General features: G+C 38.7%; 3 protein-coding genes across 6 annotated transcripts in view; 1 reads left to right on the forward strand and 2 right to left on the reverse strand.

Moving 5' to 3' along the window:
• Window positions 1-293: 293 nt before the first annotated feature.
• On the reverse strand, window positions 294-5360 carry tubb5 (tubulin, beta 5). The gene is made up of 4 exons (XM_057340885.1): window positions 4884-5360; window positions 2939-3047; window positions 2695-2805; window positions 294-2565 (listed from the first exon to the last, which is right to left on the reverse strand). Exons 1-4 carry the CDS (start codon window positions 4938-4940, stop codon window positions 1508-1510), a joined length of 1335 nt encoding a protein of 444 aa, XP_057196868.1. The 5' UTR covers window positions 4941-5360; the 3' UTR covers window positions 294-1507.
• Window positions 2496-21261, forward strand: flot1b (flotillin 1b). 2 transcript variants are annotated; one of them, XM_057340887.1, is made up of 13 exons: window positions 2496-2600; window positions 10309-10363; window positions 11058-11133; window positions 14334-14424; window positions 14499-14642; window positions 14782-14901; window positions 14992-15087; window positions 15170-15322; window positions 15543-15724; window positions 15823-15868; window positions 15965-16102; window positions 16190-16354; window positions 17387-21261. In XM_057340887.1, the coding sequence occupies exons 2-13, from the start codon at window positions 10321-10323 to the stop codon at window positions 17408-17410; spliced, it is 1278 nt and encodes a 425-aa protein (XP_057196870.1). In that variant the 5' UTR covers window positions 2496-2600; window positions 10309-10320; the 3' UTR covers window positions 17411-21261. The 2 variants fall into 2 exon arrangements, with proteins under 2 accessions (XP_057196870.1, XP_057196869.1); XM_057340886.1 differs by lacking the exon at window positions 2496-2600 and adding an exon at window positions 9277-9399.
• The window catches only part of ddr1 (discoidin domain receptor tyrosine kinase 1), a 39566-nt gene continuing 35456 nt past the window's right edge, over window positions 18336-22445 (reverse strand). For all 3 annotated transcript variants that reach the window (XM_057340832.1, XM_057340833.1, XM_057340831.1), the window contains 4 exons: window positions 22071-22268; window positions 21721-21985; window positions 21485-21634; window positions 18336-21401 (listed from right to left, as the gene is read on the reverse strand). In XM_057340832.1, coding sequence (XP_057196815.1) covers window positions 21261-21401; window positions 21485-21634; window positions 21721-21985; window positions 22071-22268 — 754 coding nt within the window. In that variant the 3' untranslated portion in view covers window positions 18336-21260. The remainder of the gene's footprint in view (window positions 21402-21484; window positions 21635-21720; window positions 21986-22070; window positions 22269-22445) is intronic.

Genomic DNA, 22445 nt, shown 5'->3' on the forward strand with positions numbered 1-22445 from the left:
ATCTAATTTCACATAAGACTACATCTCAAACACAAAATAATTTATTCTCTCAGCTCTTCGTCAAGTTTTCTATTGTATTGTACTGTGCTGTGATGTAAATTATGTGTTAAATGATGAGGCCAAGGGAAAATTCATGTAGTTGCACACCTACTTGTGGGCAATTCAATAACTGCATCCTATTGTATATAATATTTATGTTTAATTAATTATATTTATTGACATGACTTAATATTTAAAAATTGGCCCTACCAGGATATATGACACAACAGAAAACAAAACCAGGCTGTTTTTTTACGAAACTGTTTTCATTTTTATTTTGGTTTTATCCAGAGGCTCAGTTTTTCCAACAGGAAATAAAAAAAATCCGCAAGGGACATTAACACATTTTAAATACATAAAAAATGAAGAAACACAGTATGGGCTCATATATGGGACCGTTCATATATGAACGGAGTCCATAAATTTAATATTTGCACTAACAATCAATTCAACATGCTAAATCCCTCAATTCTTCATAATCTAAAAATACTTTCTATTGTCACCCATGTCATTCAACATATTTCCTCCTATAGACATTGGCTGACGTCCAAGTGAGGTAAAGATTCAGTAACACAGTTATTCTGAATCTTGGCTTTCTTTCAGTCCCTTTCTTTGTCTTTCCTTCATCTTTAGCAAAACATACTTTTGTCTTTCAAAACATTTCTCTAAATACTGCAATGCGACCTCAGTAGGTCACGTTGAAGTGCAATTCTCACAGAGTGCCTTGTTCTAGTGCAAAATAGTAACATAATGTGACTTGAGTTCTTTGCAAACATAAAATAAAAAAAGTCTTTCTAGTTTTCCTCCCTGACTCCATCTACAGTAATCCGAATTATACCAACAATTCTCATTCACTGGATAGTTTCCCTCCATCACTTTTGTTCTTACATGATCTAGATTGTTTTTGACCTATAGTCAAACACAAAGCTGATATCACATGCTTTTGAATAACTGGACGTTTGTTATTTTATTCTTCTCTGTCCCTAATAGCATACTCAATCTGGCAGACGTCTATTTGACAATACGTCTCTAAAATGACTGCTATCAGATGTCATATAGACATCTAGAAGATGTTTATGATTTAGAATGGATGTAAAACTGCTCTTTCTATGTTTAGCGGATGTTTTTACACAGCAGATCTTTTCCAGATCTCCAGCAGACATCTTACAGACGTAAGTGTGCTAGCTGGGGTTGAACTGATGACATCAGAATGTTAAATAAACCAACACAAAAAGCAAGTGAACTGTAACAGTAAGCACTTTTTTTCACCCATTCCATGGTCAAGAACAATCTTTCTTCATACCTCTGGTTATTTTTGGCCCCTTTTGTAGTGCTAATTTCTACGTCATCTGACTGAGACACTAAACGTTGTTTCATTACGTTTTGCTACATTTATTCAAACTTGAACACACTACCCCTTCCCCAAACACCTCCCTTCTCTTTCTCCCAGCCCTTCTTCATTTCCTGTTTAGGCATCCTCATCTGCCTCTTCCTCAAACTCCCCTTCCTCTTCAGCGGTGGCATCCTGGTACTGCTGATATTCAGACACCAGGTCATTCATGTTGCTCTCCGCCTCTGTGAACTCCATCTCATCCATTCCCTCTCCTGTGTACCAATGCAAGAAAGCCTTACGCCTGAACATGGCCGTGAACTGCTCAGAGATACGCTTGAAGAGTTCCTGAATGGCAGTGCTGTTGCCGATAAAGGTGACGGCCATTTTGAGACCCCTTGGTGGAATGTCGCAGACGGCGGTTTTGACGTTGTTTGGGATCCATTCCACAAAGTAGCTGCTGTTCTTGTTCTGGACATTCAGCATCTGCTCGTCAACTTCCTTCATAGACATGCGTCCACGGAACACAGCGGCGACAGTCAGGTAGCGACCGTGTCTCGGGTCGCAGGCTGCCATCATGTTCTTGGCGTCAAACACTTGCTGCGTGAGCTCGGGCACGGTGAGAGCGCGGTACTGCTGACTGCCTCTGCTGGTCAGAGGAGCAAAGCCAGGCATGAAGAAGTGCAGACGGGGGAAAGGCACCATGTTAACAGCTAGTTTGCGCAGGTCAGCATTTAGTTGGCCGGGGAAGCGCAAGCAGGTTGTGACACCGCTCATGGTGGCTGAGACCAGATGGTTGAGGTCGCCATACGTGGGGGTGGTGAGTTTAAGGGTGCGGAAGCAGATATCGTACAAGGCTTCATTGTCTATGCAGTAGGTTTCATCTGTGTTCTCAACCAGCTGATGGACTGACAGTGTTGCATTGTAAGGCTCAACTACGGTGTCAGAGACTTTCGGGGAAGGCACCACGCTGAAGGTATTCATTATGCGATCTGGATACTCTTCACGGATTTTGCTTATAAGGAGGGTGCCCATGCCTGACCCAGTGCCTCCACCCAGGGAGTGAGTGAGATGGAAGCCCTGCAGGCAGTCGCAGCTCTCGGACTCCTTGCGAACCACATCCAGAACGGAATCTACAAGTTCCGCCCCCTCTGTGTAGTGGCCCTTGGCCCAGTTATTACCAGCTCCACTTTGTCCTGTGGGATAACACAAACATCAGATGGTGTGCAAGGTAAGACATTTCACATCTGTTACCTATATTTATTTGCTTTGCTTGTTTAATTGAAAACGTCCTTGGGTCAGTCCTGCCATACTCCGTCACTCACCAAATACAAAGTTATCTGGTCTGAAGATCTGTCCAAAGGGTCCTGAACGCACAGAGTCCATAGTGCCAGGCTCCAGATCTACTAGAATAGCTCTTGGCACATATTTACCACCTCCACGACAGAGAAAGAGACAGAAAAAAAGATACCCGCTCAATGTACAAGACCAATAAGAAATTCAAAGCAAATAAAGTTATACAAGTGTAGAGCTATACAAATTATGTATGTGTGAATTTATGGAAAGTACCTGTAGCTTCATTGTAATAGACACTGATTCTGTCCAGCTGCAGGTCACTGTCTCCATGGTAGGTCCCTGTTGGGTCGATCCCATGTTCATCACTGATTACCTCCCAAAACTGCAAACCAACAACACAGATAAATTAAACCATTTCGTACCTATACAATACAAATATCTTCTGATATATTCTGGTTTTGTAAATGTAGTTTATAAAGCACATCTTGAGTATTTTGGAGAAAAAACATGTTCACTAATCTACCAATAATCTGTAATCTGGATGACGAGAGTTTTATCTCGGAGGAAGCCCTTAATCTGAAGCAAAAAGCATCCTCTTATATGGATGTTTAAATAATTACACTCCAAGTGACCTTAATCCAAGAAGCAGAGTAAGAGACAAAACTAAGGAGCGGGTAAAAGTGAAAGGAGAAAGAAAAGATTGTTCTTGGAATATACTGAAAAGAATTGCTTTGAAGGAATGAGGCCAATATACTGGAAGACACAGACTGGCAAAGCCCTGCTGTGACCCTGTTCTGACACTCACGCATATCAAAAACTTTTAGTCAGAGCAACCTACTTTTTTGCTGTGTCATCATCATCATCACAAAGCGCATATATGCTGACACATATATAATAATTCAGCTTCACCCTTTTCACCTTTTTTAACAATAAGACGATTATCCTAAACGAATGGATTTGGTCAGTTAAATAATTGTAGGAATTCAATTTGACACAAAGGGTTTTTCATGAACATATCATATAGTCATCACTTATTCATATTTCATTTATATCTCTATCATACAGGCAATGGGTAGCAGCTGTTAGATCAATTAAATTCATTGGTGAGTGGCTTCCCATCCCCACCCAGACATCATCTGAATTCAGACACTCAAGAACTCGTCATTTAAAAGACAAGCCTTATAAAAAGAGGATGATTTAACCCAATTATTCATGAATCTCATAGATCTTTAAAAAAATTGCATGTGCTATAATGGAGCCATGGGTGTGGTGGGCAAATTTGAGCAATTTTTGTCAATACAAACGTAATCTTAAAGCGAATATAACAATGACCTAATAAATAAAACACACCAACACAATGTAATTTAAGTGACTAAGATTTCACAAGGACAGATGAACCTATTGACTATGAATCGAACTATTTTTCTTTGTCGTTCGCCACCCCACCCTTTCCATCCTCCGCCTGACAACTCCAACATAGCGCTCAATAACTGCACATTGCCACAAGAGTTGAATATCGAACAAAAGGCAGGACATACTTGTTTAAGATTGTTTCAGATTATGATTTTGATGTTAATGTATGTAGTAAAAATAAGTGCCACGTGTCATGACTTGCGCGCTGATCCCTGACAACTGTTTAAAGGGCTTGTGACACTGATAACGGGTGGTCACGGTAATTACTGCGAGAGATCAGATCCGCCACACCCCGGTGCATTGCAAAGAATGACAGAGAGAGAAAGAAAGAGGACAAACCCCCTTTCCCCAGTGAATCCCTTCACACATCGTACTGATTTACAGACAAAGAGATTTATGTCTGAAATTTTGAGCTGTTTAAAGATCGCAATATGCGATCGCCTTGAACAAATAACGTTAACGTTAGCTGGAAACAAGAGGAGAATGCTTTGCGTGAATAAAAGATACATATAAGCAAAAGGAGATAGACACTGCAATAAAAGATCCCGTAAGTGCAGAACCAAAGGAGGGCTACAAAACTGCCCAAATGTTGCTATCATATAATACATTAGTAATATCGATGCAAGTCCAAATAAATCTTAAGGTTATACTGTATTCAGAAACGAAAAAGTCTCAATCTTTCTATATGAGTTTAAATCATATCTTCATGTTTTGCATTTAAAGGAACATCCTCATACTTGCTTCATTGTTGTATTCTGAGTTTTTATTCGTAAATGCAATTTACAAATTACGAATTCGTACTTACCTTGGCACCAATTTGGTTTCCGCACTGACCGGCCTGAATGTGAACAATCTCCCTCATTGTTACAAAATGTGCAAGAAGTTCTCTAATAAATCGGAAAAGTAACAGTACGGCTCAGCAATAAGTAGGAAAAGCCGGACAAAGGCTTTATATTCCTGGACTGTCTCCAGAACGAGGCTGAGTAGTAAGGGGCGGGGTTTGCACACACTAGTCCCGGGCTATTCAATTGGCGGCCCGCGGGCCGAACCCGACCGTCGATGTAATTTGTTACGGCCCTTTAAGTAGAATAGAGTGAAAAAGAAGCTCTAGAATAAATTTAGTTCCGTCGGGAACGGACCCTACAGTTATGAAGTGACGTACGTCTGTTCCATTCAGCACGAGCTGCAGCAGCACAGAGCAGGAGTCACGTGACGTTAAGCGAGTGGCGCGTCTCGCAAGCAAGCAGTCTCTCCTTTCACAGAACGCGCCTCTTCTGTTCGAAAACGCGAGGCGCGCCGCACTGGTCTTTTGGTTGACTCTTTGAAAAAGTGAACTACAGTTTTGTCAATCTGATGAAGAAGACTTCATTCATTTGTTTTGTCAATGCACCTACTCCAAAACATTTTGGTCACACTTTTTAGTGTTTATCCAATCTTATTTTATAAGTGACTTTACATTTTGTTTTAAATATGCTTTCTTTGGATTGTTTGACCATTCAATAGAAAATACAAGAGAATTTTACATAATTCATTTATGTCTTTTGTTAGCTAAATTTCACATTCATAAACTCAACTCTCAACTCAACTTTATTTATATAGCGCTTTTACAATTTTCATTGTTACAAAGCAGCTGCACATGAGACACATTGACTACAAGCAAAACAATCAAAGTTGTACCTGCAAAAACAAGAAAAGGTTGAAAACACAGAAGACAGACACACCCACAGACACACCCACACACAAAACACTCCACACACAGAACACGCACACGCATCAACAAATTTTATTGGCTCGAAACCTCTATTTTCGTTGTTCAAAGTTGACCTAGATGAATATGTGGAAACTATCCGAAGTATTCAACTTTGTGTCTTCTTAAGATGTAATTTTATTACCTTATTTTTTGTTAACCCTGGCAAGTCTGTATGTTTTATTTATTTATTTTTTATTTTATTATTACTTTTATTTATCTTTATTTTTTATTGTGGTTAATTATAAGTGTAATACTTGAAAATGAATAAAAAAATAAAAAAGGGCTGGGAATCGATTCCAAAAAAAAAATCGATTCCAAGGTGTTGAGAATCGATTCCAACGGCTCTTTAAGAACCATAAGCACAAGCCCCGCCCCTTAGCTGATGTCATTGGTAAACTAAATCACACTAGTATCTTGTCTAAAACAGTACAGACTTCAGAAAAACTGACGGATCAAGAGTAGAGCTGTGGAATGACATAAAAGCAAAAGCTTGTTTGCACACAGCAGATATATCAAGGCTGCCAACTCTCACGCATTCGCCGTGAGACTCAGTTGACTGTTTTCTCAAGCCACACATCCATTTTCTCACACAGGGTCGCAGTCGCGGCCCGCCATTTGTTTCTGTGGTGTGTAATTAAATTTGTGAAATAAATGCCTGTATTTTGGTGCTGCCAACTTTTTTCCTCAGCGGTCTAGCAGTGGACCTCAATGTCAAAATAAGGAGGCCATTGGCCAATCAAATGTAAGAAGGTGGGAGTTATACTGTTAAAGCTGGACAAAACTTTTTCAACACATTCAATGAGAAGATTAGAAAGCAATAGCAAAAAACGTGTGTGAGTCTATTAGTCAGTTGAGAAATGAGCTACTTAGACGGCGTTTATATGGGAGCATATTAGTTGCTATTTTCAATTTGAAATGCAATACGTAAAACGACAATGCAATTGTGTATTTAAATATACATTTTAAATAACATATGTGCAATTATATCAATTACATTTGTCAGTTTCTACACTAGTTTTAATATGTTATTTAAATGGGTATTTTAACGCTCTTTAAGTTGCAAAATGAAAATGAAAATGCATTCCCCGGATTGATTATATATGTTTAAGATAGTCAAGTAAAACTGTAGCAAAATGAAAATTCAAATGTTATTTTCCCTAAATGCATTAACATTAACAGGTCGAACATTTGGGATTGCGTTTTCATTTACACACAGCGCGTTGGGTGTTGCAAAATTCAATGTGGACTTGAAAATGCATTTCGAGCTGGCCACGCCCCCTCCCCGGTATAGCGTCATTGTGTGAAGGCGGAGCCAGCATCACTCGTTACGTGCATGGATGCGCGGCTGCAGAGCTGATAAAAACATAAAATCGCATGCACACGAATTGGAGCACAAAGACAAAAATTACTTACGTGTTTTTTAAGATTACGTGTCTGTAGACGATAGAACTAGTAGCTATACTATACTTATACTCAGAGGTGGGTAGAGTAGCCAAAATCTTTACTCAAATAAAAGTACAAGTAACTAGAGAAATTGTTACTCAAGTAAAAGTAAAAGTCACTATTTTATAAACTACTTGAGTAAAAGTAAAAAAGTGTGCAATGAAAAAACTACTCAAGTACAGTAACATTCTGCTAGTTACTTAGTTACTTTGTATCTGATTATATAGGCCTACTACATAAAATTAATATTAATGCAAATATTTTAATATTACATTTTAATCAATATTTTTAATTATCATAAGCAGATATCTTTGCAATATACTAGAGAGACTAAAGAATAGACAAACACAGAAGAGACAAGCATTTCTGTAAATTTCATCTAGTCCTGATGTCAATGTAGTTTACACAACTTATTTAGAATAATAGACCATGTCAAACTAAAGCATAAACTAAACTCAGAGCATTTCCTAAGATGATCTAGAACATCTGCAGTGCTCTCTTAAATGAAATACACATTTTTGAACAAAGCTCATGTTTTCTCGTGTTGTGTCACGTACGTGTGTTGTGAAACGCTTTTGCTTGTAAACAAACAGTAAACAGTGAACCACACGCCCATCAACACGTTTTCTTCCTTCTGTTCTTCAAATGTATATTTCTACAAGCCCACGTCTCTGTGTCTGACAGGTAACGCGCATGTTGCTGTGTCTGACGAACAGGTCGCGCGGGTGCGCGCATATGGCGTGCATTTATCATAATATCCACTTCATCCAACGCTCTTTGTGTTCTGCGTGTTCTTAAATTTCGCGCTGCGAAGAGTGAGTAATCCTGCTTCAGATGATTCAGATCGTGCTGCGAACTGAACAAATCATTTGAACTGATTCATTAGCCTATTCAAATGGTTTTGCCCATTGTTCAATTAATGCTTTCAAAAGAATCGACTCAAAATAATCGATCACTCGGGAATGCCCGTAAAAAGAGACGACAACCTTGAAATAAACAACGCGTTTTAAAAAGCATTTTTAAAATGAAGGAACGTCACGCAATGTAAGTTATGTAACGAAGTAAAAGTACAGATTTTCTATTAGAAATTTACTCAAGTAAGAGTAAAAGTACACACTTTTAATGTTACTTAAAAAGTACATATTTTCCAAAATGTTACTCAAGTAAATGTAACGAAGTAAATGTAGCGCGTTACTACCCACCTCTACCCCACCACTACCCATCTCTAAACTTTAACTGAAAGGCACTTCACTTCAGGTGTTTTAGTTAGAACAGCCCCAAACTGGTTTGATTTTCAGTTCTGAGAGAGAAGACGTAGCTACCTGCACAGCATTCCGATGAAGAGGAAGACAACATTTTTGGGTGCAAAGTTCAAGATAACTTTGTGAAATGACTCCAGTTGATGTCTGGTAATGTGGGCTCAGTTCCACATCTGAAAGAACTCTCTTGTTTATCAGGACATTATGTAGGCTATCGGTGCTCTCGAACCTTGGGGGAAATGTTACTGATACAACACATATTGGAGGATTAACACAACGTGCCCCAATGAGTGTTTAAGTAAAACAACACATTGAGGTTACACACCTGGTTGAAACCACTTGCTACGGTTCTTAGACAACCTTTGTTCATGTTGACACATAGGGAACGCTGGGTTAGAATGTGTGTGAATGTCTTGAATGTGGTTGATCACAGAGGTCCATTTGGCTAACTTCTCTGTTTATCTTTCGCCATGTGCCAGACGTCATAATAGTGTTTTATATTCATATTCAAATAAATACTAAATTAATATTTAGTCATACATTTTAAATAACTAAATTGTAAGAATGGAGCAAAAAAGTGTCTTGATCCTCAGTCTCCAGCAGAGAGCAGTCTTCCCTCACTACTTTTCACGGTAAGTGTCTCAAAACATAGACCTAGACCGCATTTTGGGAAGACACACTCGATTCTAGTACACAAGGTTGTTGTCTAGGTAGGCAGCTCAATGAGATTTGAGCCACGGGAGTTTTGAGAAGTCTTTGAATGGGCGTGGCCAACATTGCGTGCTTACGATAGACGAGCTTTTCCTGCCTCTGACAAGCGTGAGACAGTCCACTTCTGTTTACTTCATTTTAACAAGTATCTGCAATCGGTAAGGACATACATGTTTATTTCAAATATTACGGAGTATGCGAACTTGTGGTTCTCAGCACCAAAATAAACTTTAGTCGTGCGAAATCAAATGTGGCTTAGTTGTTGCTAAGCGATAGCCGAGCACTTCCTGTTCTGTTGCAAAATAAATAAGTTTGTTCTTCAAACTATAAAATAAAACTTTTAAGAGCAAATGTTTTCATGGTTAGTAGTTATGCTTTCGGATCTAGGGTTTTATTAGGAAAATTAAGTAAGATGAATTATGGATTAGTAGCGAGTCTAAGTAACGTTAACTCATTACGTTATGACATTCTTGTTGATTTAAATAGTTTACCGTATAATAATGTATTCTTACAATACTAGTTAAATGATCTCAAATTATATCTTACAAACGTTTAAAGGTACGTCTCTAAAAATACATCAATTGTTCGTTACATGATCAGCGGTTCAGTGGTAAGTTAAAATTGCTGTAAGTTGTAATGTACATTATAAAACGGTCAGTTCTGGTCCTTGATTCTGATCGGCTGGGCGGAGTTCTAAGCCGTTATAAAATACCTCAGTAACCCACTGCTTCTTGGGGATTATTGCTTTAATATACGAGTTTTAACTACAAACTGATTTCTTACACGGCACTACTATGCAGATTTCTTGTATATCTCTTATTTAGACAAGTCAGAAGTAAATACTTCAATTGCATAAATTACAGACAGAACGAAGTTGTATGTAGTAGATTCGCAGCATAGCACTCAAGAATAGATTTACACAAATTTAACTAACAGAGGTTTACCAGAACATATAAACATTCAACCAACATTCCACTGAACCACTGAGATTATATTGCGCTGTATTTGTGTTTATTGCTTGATCTAGTGACTGGAGGCTTTTACATACTGCTGCTTTCTATCCTCAGAGCTAATTTAAGATGTTCTACACTTGTGGTCCCAATGAGGCGATGGTGGTCTCAGGTATGCTGCAGCTGTTCTGCATTACCACACAGACATATAGAGCAGCTTTAACTCAAAGATGTATAGCCTACATTTACTCAGACATAGAGAAAAGAACAGAATATTATTTCATTACAGATTCCTACTATTGCAGTAAATTTGACAAGTAATCTTTACTGATTGTGGGGATCAATGGTGTTGTACAGACCACATTCTTTGGCTGCTTTTATCTATGCAATGGTATTGAAGTGCAGAACCGGTTGTATTCATGTGACTTGTATCCATATGGCAGGTCAAAATAGACACAAAGTTCATAGAAATGATTGATATTTTGTGCACGTACATATTACACATTAAGATCACTTTTAATGAACAGGAAAAACTCACATTTAATACAACAAGGTTAATGTAGTCAAGTTATGTTGTGCCGAGGGCAGGAAATAAGTCACCAGGTCCATTGTGTCTCTGTCACACTGAGGAATGGGTGGCTTTGTAAACAGTCGACCGGCGCTGTTGTAGACACGCAGAGACAGGAAGTGGTTATGTGGTGTTTCTGAATGAAATCCAAGGCATTGCTTTGTTTTATCAATCGTGCTCATAACATCGGTGGATTCAAGGATTACCATTAAGTTCCTTACTGCTGTGCTCTTTGGTTAAATATCGCTGTTTATACCAGCAAGCTAGCAAAATCTCGCTCTCTTTGTGTGTGTTTCAGGCTGCGGCCGCTCCCCTCCTCTGATGATTGCTGGAGGAAGAGTGTTTGTTTTACCCTGCATTCAACAAATCCAGCGGTATGTATTGAAATACGAAAGACAGACCAAGTTTGAACACGTGTTTGTGTGCACGATAAGTTTTGTTTAACTATGTGCAGCAGTGTAAGTTTGTAATGTAATTACAAAATTGACTGGGGGGTTACAGGCCTCATAATTGATCGTAGTAAGAACAAAAGCAGCTCTGTTAGGAGAGTCCAAGGTTTACATTCCCCTATACTCTGTCTCAATCCTAAAGAAATACTTCCATTCCATTTTGTAGATATGTGCAAATGAATTTGTACAGTATATGATTCACTCAAAGTGTCGAAAATGGACAACAGCTGTGTTCAGATGTCCACCTCCTTCCCTCTCCACTGCACTACATATACGATCTGTTACTATATGTCAAGAGTCACAGCTGTAAGGTCAATCCTGTGCCAAAGCCACTGAAGGCTAAGCCGACAATCATGGCTAAAAGCAGCGTAACAGCTGGCAGTATGCAGAGAGGGAGACCGGCGGCCGGTTTTAATGGACATTAATGGAGAAGAGGCTTCACTACGCTGAATAACATTCACTTTTAATGAATCGACAGCCTGTGTGCTAGTCTTCAATATGTTGTATACATATGTATAAATAGGGCTGTCAAATGATTCATCACGATTAATCGCATCAAGAATAAAAGTTTGTGTTTACATAATATATGTCTGTGTTCTGTGCATATTAATTTTGTATTACTAAAAACATACACAAACATGCATATATTAAAGAAAAAAATGAAAATATCAAATTAATAAACATTTATATCAAATTTAAGTTAAATATAAATAAATACATGTAAATATTTCCTAAATATGTATACATGTATGTGTATGTTTATGTGTTTATACATATAAAATTAATATGCACACTACACAGACGTATATTATGTAAACACAGTGAAGTCATTGCCATTATATGATTGGCTAAAGTGTCTCGTGTTCCAAGTTAGATTTACTTTTCCAAAGGTAGTTTTTCCCTAATATGAAAGTATTTGCACGTCTGGCTTTAGGTTTGAGAACATTGCAATCTTATGTTATGGCTTGTGGAAGCTTGAAGGGGAATTTCACCCAAAAATCAACTTTGTGTGATTTTTTTACTCACCCACATGACGTTAAACATGTTTAGAGAACTTCCGGCATCTTCGGAGCACAAATAGAGATATTTAGGTGACATCCGAGAGATTTCCAGGCCTCCTCATAGACATCATGGTGTCCATTTTTGCCAAGGTCCAGAAAAGTACTAAAGACATCGTTAAATTGGTCCATCCACGCATAGTGGCTAAATTGAATTTTTTTGAAGCGATGAGAATGCTTTATGTGCGAAAAACAAGACTTTAATCGATATATTCTCCTCTGTCTTGTCAGTGTATGGCGCGTTCACGAGAGCACTTCTTCTTCGTCTTCGTAACCAAACAATATTGGACCCCATTGAAACCACTAGACATTTCTTCAAGTATCTTCTTTTGTGTTCCACAGAAGAAAGATTCAAATACAGTTTTAAAACCACACGAGGGTGAATAAATGATGACAGAATTTTTTTTTTGGTGAACTATTCCTTTTATATTTCAGGAAATCTCGTCTTACCCACGAACATCAGATTTGGTCATTTTGATGCATTTTGTTGGCAATATCATTGGTCCAAAACTTCATTCTGTATTGTTGTTTGTTAAAAATGCTGTGTGTTTTTTGCTAAAACTAGTGCTGACAAATCAATAAATCCTATTTTAGCATTACATGCAGAGACAACTACAGTATAAGTAAGCCTTTCTTAACTTATGTAAACGGTGAGTTTAGAGTAAGACAACACAGCAGTTGAAACCTTGAGTAGACCATAAAACATGTTATAAAACGATCAGTTCTGGTCCTTGATTCTGATTGGTTGAGCCGCAATACATATCCTAAATATCTCTTTATTTGCTTTATTTTATGAAACCTTGCTACGCATATGGAATAACCGGTTTATAAAAGCAATAAGCCCCGCGAAGCAGTGGGTTACAGTGCATTTTATAACAGCTAAGAGGGTTTTAGGCGCTTCGCTTTAGCTGTTATAAAATGCACTGTAACCCACTGCTTCGCGGGGCTTATTGCTTTATTAGGACATGGTTTAAGTTGCTGCATTGTTAGAACTAGGGCTGAAACGATTCCTCTAGTAACTCGAGTTATTCGAATACAAAAAATCTTTGAGGCAAATTTTGTTGCCTCGAAGCCTCTTTTAATCCATTTAACTACAGTACACAAGGAGCACTGCGTTTCCCCACGGACCATTATTACTAACGCACAGCCCGCTAAACTCTATTCATGTTACAGGGCTCTCAAGTCTCACGAGACACGCATTTTAGTCTGTTCACACGCACACGTATTTCTCATGCTGATAAATAAGTGAAAACTTATTGAAATGGTGAACTGCTATTTTACTTAGTTTTAGTCTATTTTACGAGTGAAACTTGTTTTCCGGCTGCATTGAGTCCATAAAACTAGATTTGGACTAACGTTAGTTGATGCCGAATCATATTATTTACACATGCCATCTGGCTGTTCTGCGTGTCTGAGTGAATGAACTGCAATTTATGAGGACATGAACTTCATTTCCAGAATTGCTCTGGGAGTTTATTTCAGAACATTTTACTGAGTGAAGCTAACACACTAAAAAATAAGCGTCTTCCGACGACCTGCCAAAATAAAAGTCCGGTTAACTCGGTATTTTTATGTGGACAAATATATTACTATTTAATAGTAAAAGATAAACTAAATGCATCATGCATAAGCTGAAGTTAGTTGTTTACCTTTGAAATTATTCTTTCTATTTTTATTAATGTTTCTTATTTATACATTTGTATTAGGCCTACAATGCATTTTGAATGTAATATGGCAATGGAATGTACTAAATGGGTTTAGTTTTCACAGATATTAATTTATGCAATTTCAGCAATAAATATGTAAAATTATCTAAAAAGGAAACAAATTAGTTGTTCATTTTAAAAGACCTGTCTTATTTTCTCTTATATATTTAGTATTGCTCTTTAATAAAGAAAAAGTACTTATTATCCGAATACCCGATTAATCGATGGAAAAATCAGTAGAATACTCGATTACTAAAATAATCGATAGCTGCAGCCCTAGTTAGAACCATTCTGTTGACACCTGCTATATCTGCCTCACTCTCGTTTACCAGTTGTTCACTATATTGTTTTTTTCTCCCAGGATAACTCTCAATACTCTGACTCTGAATGTGAAGAGTGATAAGGTCTACACCAGACATGGAGTTCCGATCTCAGTGACGGGCATTGCCCAGGTTAGTAATGCACACAAAAAACACACAAATCTGAAGTGTGCACTGCAGTCTGTGAACTACCGTGTCCTCTGCAGGTGAAGATCCAGGGACAGAATAAAGAAATGTTGGCCGCAGCTTGTCAAATGTTTATGGGGAAGTCCGAGTCTGAGATATCTCATATCGCTCTGGAGACACTTGAGGGACATCAGAGAGCCATCATTGCTCACTTGACTGTGGAGGTACTGAGCGATACCACTGACTCTCAGTCAATACTAGAATGCTTTAAAGCTTGTTTGTTAATGCTTAGGCAGTTGGAAATGTCATGAAGTGTTTTTCAAGAAGACACGTTATCATTATCTCTTTTTCTTCGCTCTGTAGGAGATCTACCAGGACCGTAAAAAGTTTTCCGAGCATGTATTTAAGGTCGCCTCCTCTGACCTGGTCAACATGGGGATTGGTGTGGTCAGCTACACACTCAAGGATGTTCATGACGATCAGGTGAGTATTTGAGCTCCTCACACACTCCCTAACACACGTGAATATTTATACATATACTGAAGTTAAAAACCACCCTGTACTCTCGCACAGAATTATCTTGTGTCGCTGGGTAAAGCCCGTACCGCTCAGGTGCAAAAAGACGCTCGTATCGGCGAAGCTCAGTTCAAGAGAGATGCTGTCATGAGGGTCAGATGTTTCAAACTCTTTTACATCGTGTTGGTGTTAAATGGTTTTGACCAAAACTAAACGTATGTGTTTGTATGTGTAGGAGGCTTATGCCATGCAGGAGAAGATCTCTGCTCAGTACAAGAATGAGATTGAGATGGCTAAAGCCCAGCGAGACTTTGAGCTGAAGAAAGCAGCCTACGACATTGAGGTCAACACTAAGAAGGCAGAGTCTGAAATGGCCTATCAGCTTCAGGTATTAATGACGTCCTACACAGATGCAATGCAATAAATCAGGAAGCAGTCTTTGTAATGTAAATTCTGGTCCTAACCAACTGCAACAATTAATTTAACGTTTGGTTTCTACATTTGCGGCAACACACCGGATATCACTTTGAATTGAAACACTTGACATTGAACAGCGTGTGTGATTTGTTCCCTGTTCACATCTGCTTTACCCTTTTTTTACCCAATAGGTGGCTAAAACAAAGCAGCGTATCGAAGAGGAGAAGATGCAGGTTCAGGTTGTGGAGCGTACGCAGCAGATCACCTTGCAGGAGCAGGAGATCACCCGCAGGGAAAAAGAACTGGAAGCCAGGGTCAGGAAACCGGCCGAGGCTGAGCGATACCGTGTCGAGAAGCTCGCAGAGGCAGAGCGGTGAGAACAGCACGTGCAACAGAAAACACATGCAGTAAAGTGAGGTCCAAAGCATTAGGAATCTCATAGTTTTCCTCTCATCCTTTCTCATCTGACAGACTTCAGTTGATCATGGAGGCAGAAGCTGAGGCAGAATCCATCAGAGTGAGTCTGGTGACATTGAATGTTACTGTTCTTAAAAGAACCACACACCATTCACCTTGAATATATCTTCCTTTTGTGTCTTTTTTTCTCTCTCAGATGAAGGGAGAGGCAGAGGCCTTTGCTCTGGAGGCGAAGGGTCGTGCTGAGGCTGAGCAGATGGTCAAAAAGGCAGAAGCTTTTAAAGAGTACAAAGAGGGAGCTATGGTGGATATGCTGCTGGAGAAACTCCCACTGGTTAGTCCATCAATTAGTCAGTAAGATCAGTGATAAGGGGAGATGGGTCAATGATGTTAAAGTACGGATTGTCCTCCACTCCTCTAGATGGCAGAGGAGATCAGCAGGCCACTCTCTGCTGCCCAGAAGGTCACCATGGTGTCCAGCGGAGGGTCAGAAGTGGGTGTGGCTAAGCTGACCGGAGAAATACTGGAAATTATGACTCGCCTGCCGATCGCGGTGGAGAAACTGACCGGAGTTAACATCTCACAGGTGACCACACGTCTACTTGTTGGTACTATTGATAGCTAGCAGGTAGTCCTGCCAGAATGCCTTATTCAGCTGGGGTGGGATACATGAGCTTTTGTCTGCATTCTCATTGGTTGTTGTAGCATTGCATCGCTGCACATTTAACTGTCATCAACCCTCATTACAATTAAAATATTAAAACATGTAATTTGTCAATTGAAATGGACTGTGGAAAACTATCTGAAAAAACATCATTTTAAACAGAAATTGTAACCAAGTAGGTTCAAAATTTTTATTTTATACAAGAACACAGTCAAATGTAATTTTAAATAATCAAGTCATGATTTCCACAATGTTCATTTTCTAATCGTTTTCATTTATATATATATATATATAGCCGTGGAAACAAATTAAGAGACCATTCCACATTTTAATTTACTCAGCATTTCTAGATGTATTGTGGCCACTCCAGTCCAGTGTTTGTTGAATTTTAACACAATCAAACCTCAGGAGTGACATAAAGTCATCCAACAGCAATGTGAAAGACTCACAGCATGATAAGACACATGAAAACACGTTATCACATAAAAATAAGTTTTGAACTTTTTCTAAATACATGTAGAAATATTACTGTCCTATTGCTTAAAAGTGAATATGAACTTGCTTTCTGCGTCTTTTCTGTTATTTTGACCTGTTTCCCCAGTTTTCATATTCTGCAAATAAATGCAAATAGAAAAAATATTTGTATTTGAAATTTGTGAGCAATATTGTAAGTAGTTCACAAAATAAAACAAAAATTATCATTTTTACATACCTATAAATAATAAAAACGGACAATAATTTTGACTTTTTGAAATGTGTTTTTTTTTCCGCAGCTGTATATACAATATACTCCAGTATAACAATATGTAGCATTATTTATCTGCATTTAATTGCACATTTCTGTCAGTATGAACACCTTAATGCATGCTTTTGTACTAGAAACGCACTTAAAGCACATTCACACCTGCTTCTACTCAACATACAGTAAATCTGGTGTCATTCTCTTTTTTCCAGGGTGCCTTAGCCCGTATGGGTTAATGAAGTTCGTGGAGAGCAAATCGGAGCCTTAAACAGCTGTGATGTTGATCTTTCTGTCTTTGTGTGCATGAATGCATGCCTGTGTTTATACTGAACCTGGAACGTCAATGTCATTTTAGTTAGCTTGTTGTAGTTCACCATTATCTAACGTTTGATTTTACACTCAGTTTTGTGTATAATGTGATTTTATGTGAAGTAACTTTATGTAATCATTTTATAAGTTAGTTAGAAGAATGCTTTATTGGTAAATAGGGAAGCAGGAGTACACAACAATATCGTTTTTTCAATTGTGAATAGTTTTTATATTTCTGTCCACATGCCTGTAGATTCCGCTCAGTTTCTGTCAAATGCATGACAGTTCACCTTAAGTGCATTACTGAACCCATGGCGCATGTGCATGCTGCCTTACATATCCAGATCTTTCCAAAGTCAAGACCTAACAATGTTACGCTATCTTCTTGCCATTTAAACCTCTATGTGACTAGCTGCTTAGATGTTCATTGATGTGATGAAAATATACTATAGAAGGTAACTGGCTAAAGATATTTTTCTATAGAATCAAATAATACTGACATACTTTATTGTTAGGAAGGGCTTTAGTTACACTTCAGTCTCTGTGGTGTGTAAAGGGATTTTTACAGCATGTTGAAAAGTGAGCGAGGGGGTGGGATGTTCGTAAATAATACAATTGTTTTTTTTTTATGAACAAACGGGAAAAAGAAGAAGAGAAGTAGGTTAGGTTTTCAACGCTGGCCACAGACTTGTCTCTGTGGCCACGGAAACTGATCTCATCATTTTCCAGTGGGTGCAGAAGACTGAAGTTAATCTTTTCATTTTCGTTTTATTTTAGTTCTTTAGTGTAACCTATGCAGCCTTACAAAGTGCCTATAAGAGCACCTTTCTCACTGAATCAAACTAATATCTAAATTCAAGCTGTGTTGTGTTTCAGTGATATCACTGTGATGTACCATCAGATACTTTCTGATATTAATGGTTTTCAAAATGTAAAATCTTTTATGATATTTGTTTTCATTAGAATGTAGTGCTTGTCTGTTTGTTTCTATGCATGAAAGCTCCTTACTAAACATTTGCCTTAATGTTCAACGGAGGTATAGATGTTTCCACCTTTAAACCATTGATTATATATCCAGTCGGAGACACATACATATGATTGTATGTTATATTTAACAAACAATAAACTACTGTCTGTGCTGTAATCAATAACTTGTCTTATATGTGTGCAGTGTTTGCACTCAAACACAATTTGATTTGTTCATCTTTAGTAGATCATTTCACAGCATCCATACATTTGTGCAAATCGAAAAACAAGCACCTGATTTTAATATTATTTGAAAAGATTTATTAAAATGCCTACAAAAATAGACAAGACAGGCATTGACTAACACAAGCAGAAAGTCTAATACAGAGACAGACAAACCCGATTAACAACAGATACCAAATACTAATGAAGAAAATTATGTCCCATGAATTATTTACATTTTTTAAGAAACACGAATAGGCCACATAGCTGAGGACAGAACACACCGGATGCTATGTTTATAAAAATATAAAGTTTAGTTTAGGGCTTCAGTGTACCAAAGAAGGTTCAAGGTCATTCAGTAAGCATAGTCGGCATATTAACATAACCATTTGTGAATCACATTCTCGAGTACTTTACAGTAAATATAGGGCTTACTTATGTGGCTTCTCAACCTCCTACACACCCACCTTTTTACTGAGACTTCACACACCAGTCTCTATAAACTGTTTTAAAGGTACAACACCACCGAGTCTTTCAGAATTCTTGAGGTTTGAAAGTGCATGGACAATATTTACACAGAGGCACGATACCCTCAATAACTTGTAACTCATAACACTTACTGTTTTAACACCAACAACCAGCCAGTTGCAGAAATGATGTACTGTAACTTTAAGATGTAGAAATGATGTACTGTAACTTTAAGATGTGCACCCAGGCATCACTTCAGAGTTTCTCTGCATGTGCCATATGAGTTTACATAGTAAATCAAGGGCATTGGGTGACATTGATTACTATTTAACATATATAACATTACATGTTGCTTTCCCTCTCTCTCTCTCTCTCTCTCGCTCTCTCTCTCTACATACTTATGCTTTTGTAAGCTTAGAATACGAGTCCTTTCAAATACATCCAAAGATACGATATCTGGCATTCAGACATCTGCATCCAAACTCCAGTTGAACCAAGAATGTTCTCGTATTCAAGTTTAGGATCTACTCATGAAGTTTAGTTCAAGTCAGTCCACAAAATTACTTGACTTTCTGCAGTCATCTTCATTTTAGTCATGACTACCCAACCATTACATTTACACCTAGTTAGTCAGATGACCTTGATTACTAGTAAGAGACCATTTGTGTGGTGACAAGACAGGGGTGGAGCCACAAATGTCAATCTAAACAGAGCCATGTGATAGGTAAGTCAGTCAGACATTTGCACATAGTTACAGTACACTTAGAAGTCCTCTTCTCTGTTCACACACTTTAAATATGTCCTCAGTTTGCCACAGTGGCTGCATTAACTCTGAAAGTGTCAGAATGGTTATGATGCCTCATAACAGTGTGTCCTAACCTAGAGCTTCCAGTCACAAGCAATATATCTGCTCACACTGAATCCAACACGTGCATTCACCCATTCAACATTCAGTTAAATGTAAATAAATGTACAGTTCTGTGACACTGAATTCTGGATCATTTCACACTGCTTGGGGTACAGATGGTTAGCTTCAGGTCTGGTTAGGACATGTTGTAAGATATTCTATTCTTGCAATGATTCAAAACAACAATTTTATATCACGGATTAAAAACCGATATGCGAGTATTTCTTATTTTAATAAGAGCTCATTTCCAGTATGCAAACAACCCTCCACCAAAGCCATGAAAACTGGCCATCACCATAAATGGTAGCAAAGTTAGACTGTTAGTATTCACTGTAATTATTTTAAATGCAAGTAAAAAAAATCACAATTTCTGTCATTGTATACCATGTAACATTTTGCCCATTTAATTGAGTAAATGGATAGTTTGTAGAGCTACTGTTGTGCTGCCTGTCACCTATAGCTACAAAACCCTCCACCAGTTACAATGATTATGTTTAGAAATCTATTCAGTGTTCAGGGAATGAAGAAACAGATTCATTAGCTGTAAGTTCAGAGAATCAGAATTTAAGGTTCAGATGACAAGCAACATTTTATCCCAAAATCAACTGAATATGTTTTCTGTCCAAAAACATGACCTCAGAACGTCCATGTTTCACTTTGAAGCTTAAAGGGATAGTTCACCCAAAAATGAAAATTCTGTCGTCATTTACTCCCCTTCTTGCCATTTCAAACCTTTATGACTTACTTTCTTCCGCAGAACGCGGAAGATATTTTGAAAGAAAGCTCCGGCTTCCATTCACTTCTACTGTATGGACACAAAACCAAATCAAGCGAGTGGGGGCCAGTTAACAACGTTCTTCAAAATATCTTCTTTTGTGTTCTGCGGAAGAAAGAAAGTCACACAAGAAATCTCTGTGAAACCAAATAATGTGGAATGATGGTGCAATAACTAACAGTGGGGGCACAGCAAGTGGAAACATGATAATAATGGGATAAAACGTTGCTTTAAAAGTTCAGGATTTTCAGGAGGTGAAAAGTGGGTCTTTTAGGGGCACCGTACCTGCGGTTTTTTTCGCCTCAACCCACAAACATAACATACACTAATTTACATAAGAGTGCTTAGCCGTGTCTGCGTAAAAACACACCACCAGTCTGTGGTCCACATACACATTCTTTCATCCATCCTCTGTGTCAGCTCTCCTCTCTCTCTCTTTTTACACCATGTTCATAGCGTCCTCGGTGAGGAAGGAGTGAATGTAAGCAAAAGAAGGCCGTAGTTTACAGTCTCTGTTCCAGCAGCTAAGCATCAGCTCGTACAAACCCTGCGGGCACACGGCCGGGCGAGCCAGGTACACCTGATATGGAGAGAGACAGTGAAACTATGTATGTGTTTGTCTTATAAGTGTTGATGTGTGTGTGTGTTCAAAAGCATGCATACCTGTCTCCCCTGGTCTCTGAAGAACTCCCCTGCGTTGTCAATGACTTGCTCGTCGGTCATGTGACTGTACGGCTGCTCCTGACACACGCTCAGCATTTCCCACAGCGTCACGCCAAACGCCCATACATCACTGGCTGTGGTGAACTTCCCCTACACACAACAAAAATGATCGACTTTTGTAAATTGTATATGTGTATTTGCAGAAATGATCCTTTTTGGATATTTGGTAATCTCACCATGAGAATGCACTCCCATGCCATCCAGCGAATGGGCAGCACAGCTCTGCCCTGTATCCTGTAGTAATCGCCAGCATAGAGGTTCCTGCTCATGCCGAAGTCAGCTATCTTTATCTGACGCTCCCCTCCTCGGTCCTCCCCGTCGCCTCTCTCTCCCCCCACCAGGCAGTTCCGCGTGGCCAGGTCCCGGTGCACGAAGTTCAGGGACGCTAAGAACTTCATCCCTGATGCGATCTGACTCGCCATGGAGATCAAAGCTGGGTAACTGAGACACAGCGATTCAGCCTTTATGTTAGAAATGCCTTTGTACAATAATGGGATATTATCAGTACATTGTTTGATTTGTGTACCTGACGGTGGGTGTGTCATGTGAAGGTCCTGTCTTGTCCAGCAGTGCTCTCTGGGAGAGGTATTGATTGAGGTCCCCGCTCTCCATGTATTCTGTGACCATACAGAGTGGATCGCTGCTCACGCACACACCGAGCAGACGGATGATGTTTGAATCCTTCAGGCGAGATAAGATCTTTACCTCCTTTAGAAAGTCATTTCTGTTGAAGGAAGAGCATGGTAAGAATGAGGGAGAGAAAGGGAAACGGCAGAACATTAGAAGCTGCTATTGCTTTACACTTTTAAAAAGTATTTAAGCAAGTCTCATTGGTTGTGACCCTGTCTGTGAAAGTGTTTTACTGTTTTCTACATAAAATAATTCTACATAGTGTAAAAAA

The sequence above is a fragment of the Triplophysa rosa genome, linkage group LG8 (genome assembly GCF_024868665.1).
Source record: "Triplophysa rosa linkage group LG8, Trosa_1v2, whole genome shotgun sequence".
NCBI lineage: Eukaryota > Metazoa > Chordata > Actinopteri > Cypriniformes > Nemacheilidae > Triplophysa > Triplophysa rosa.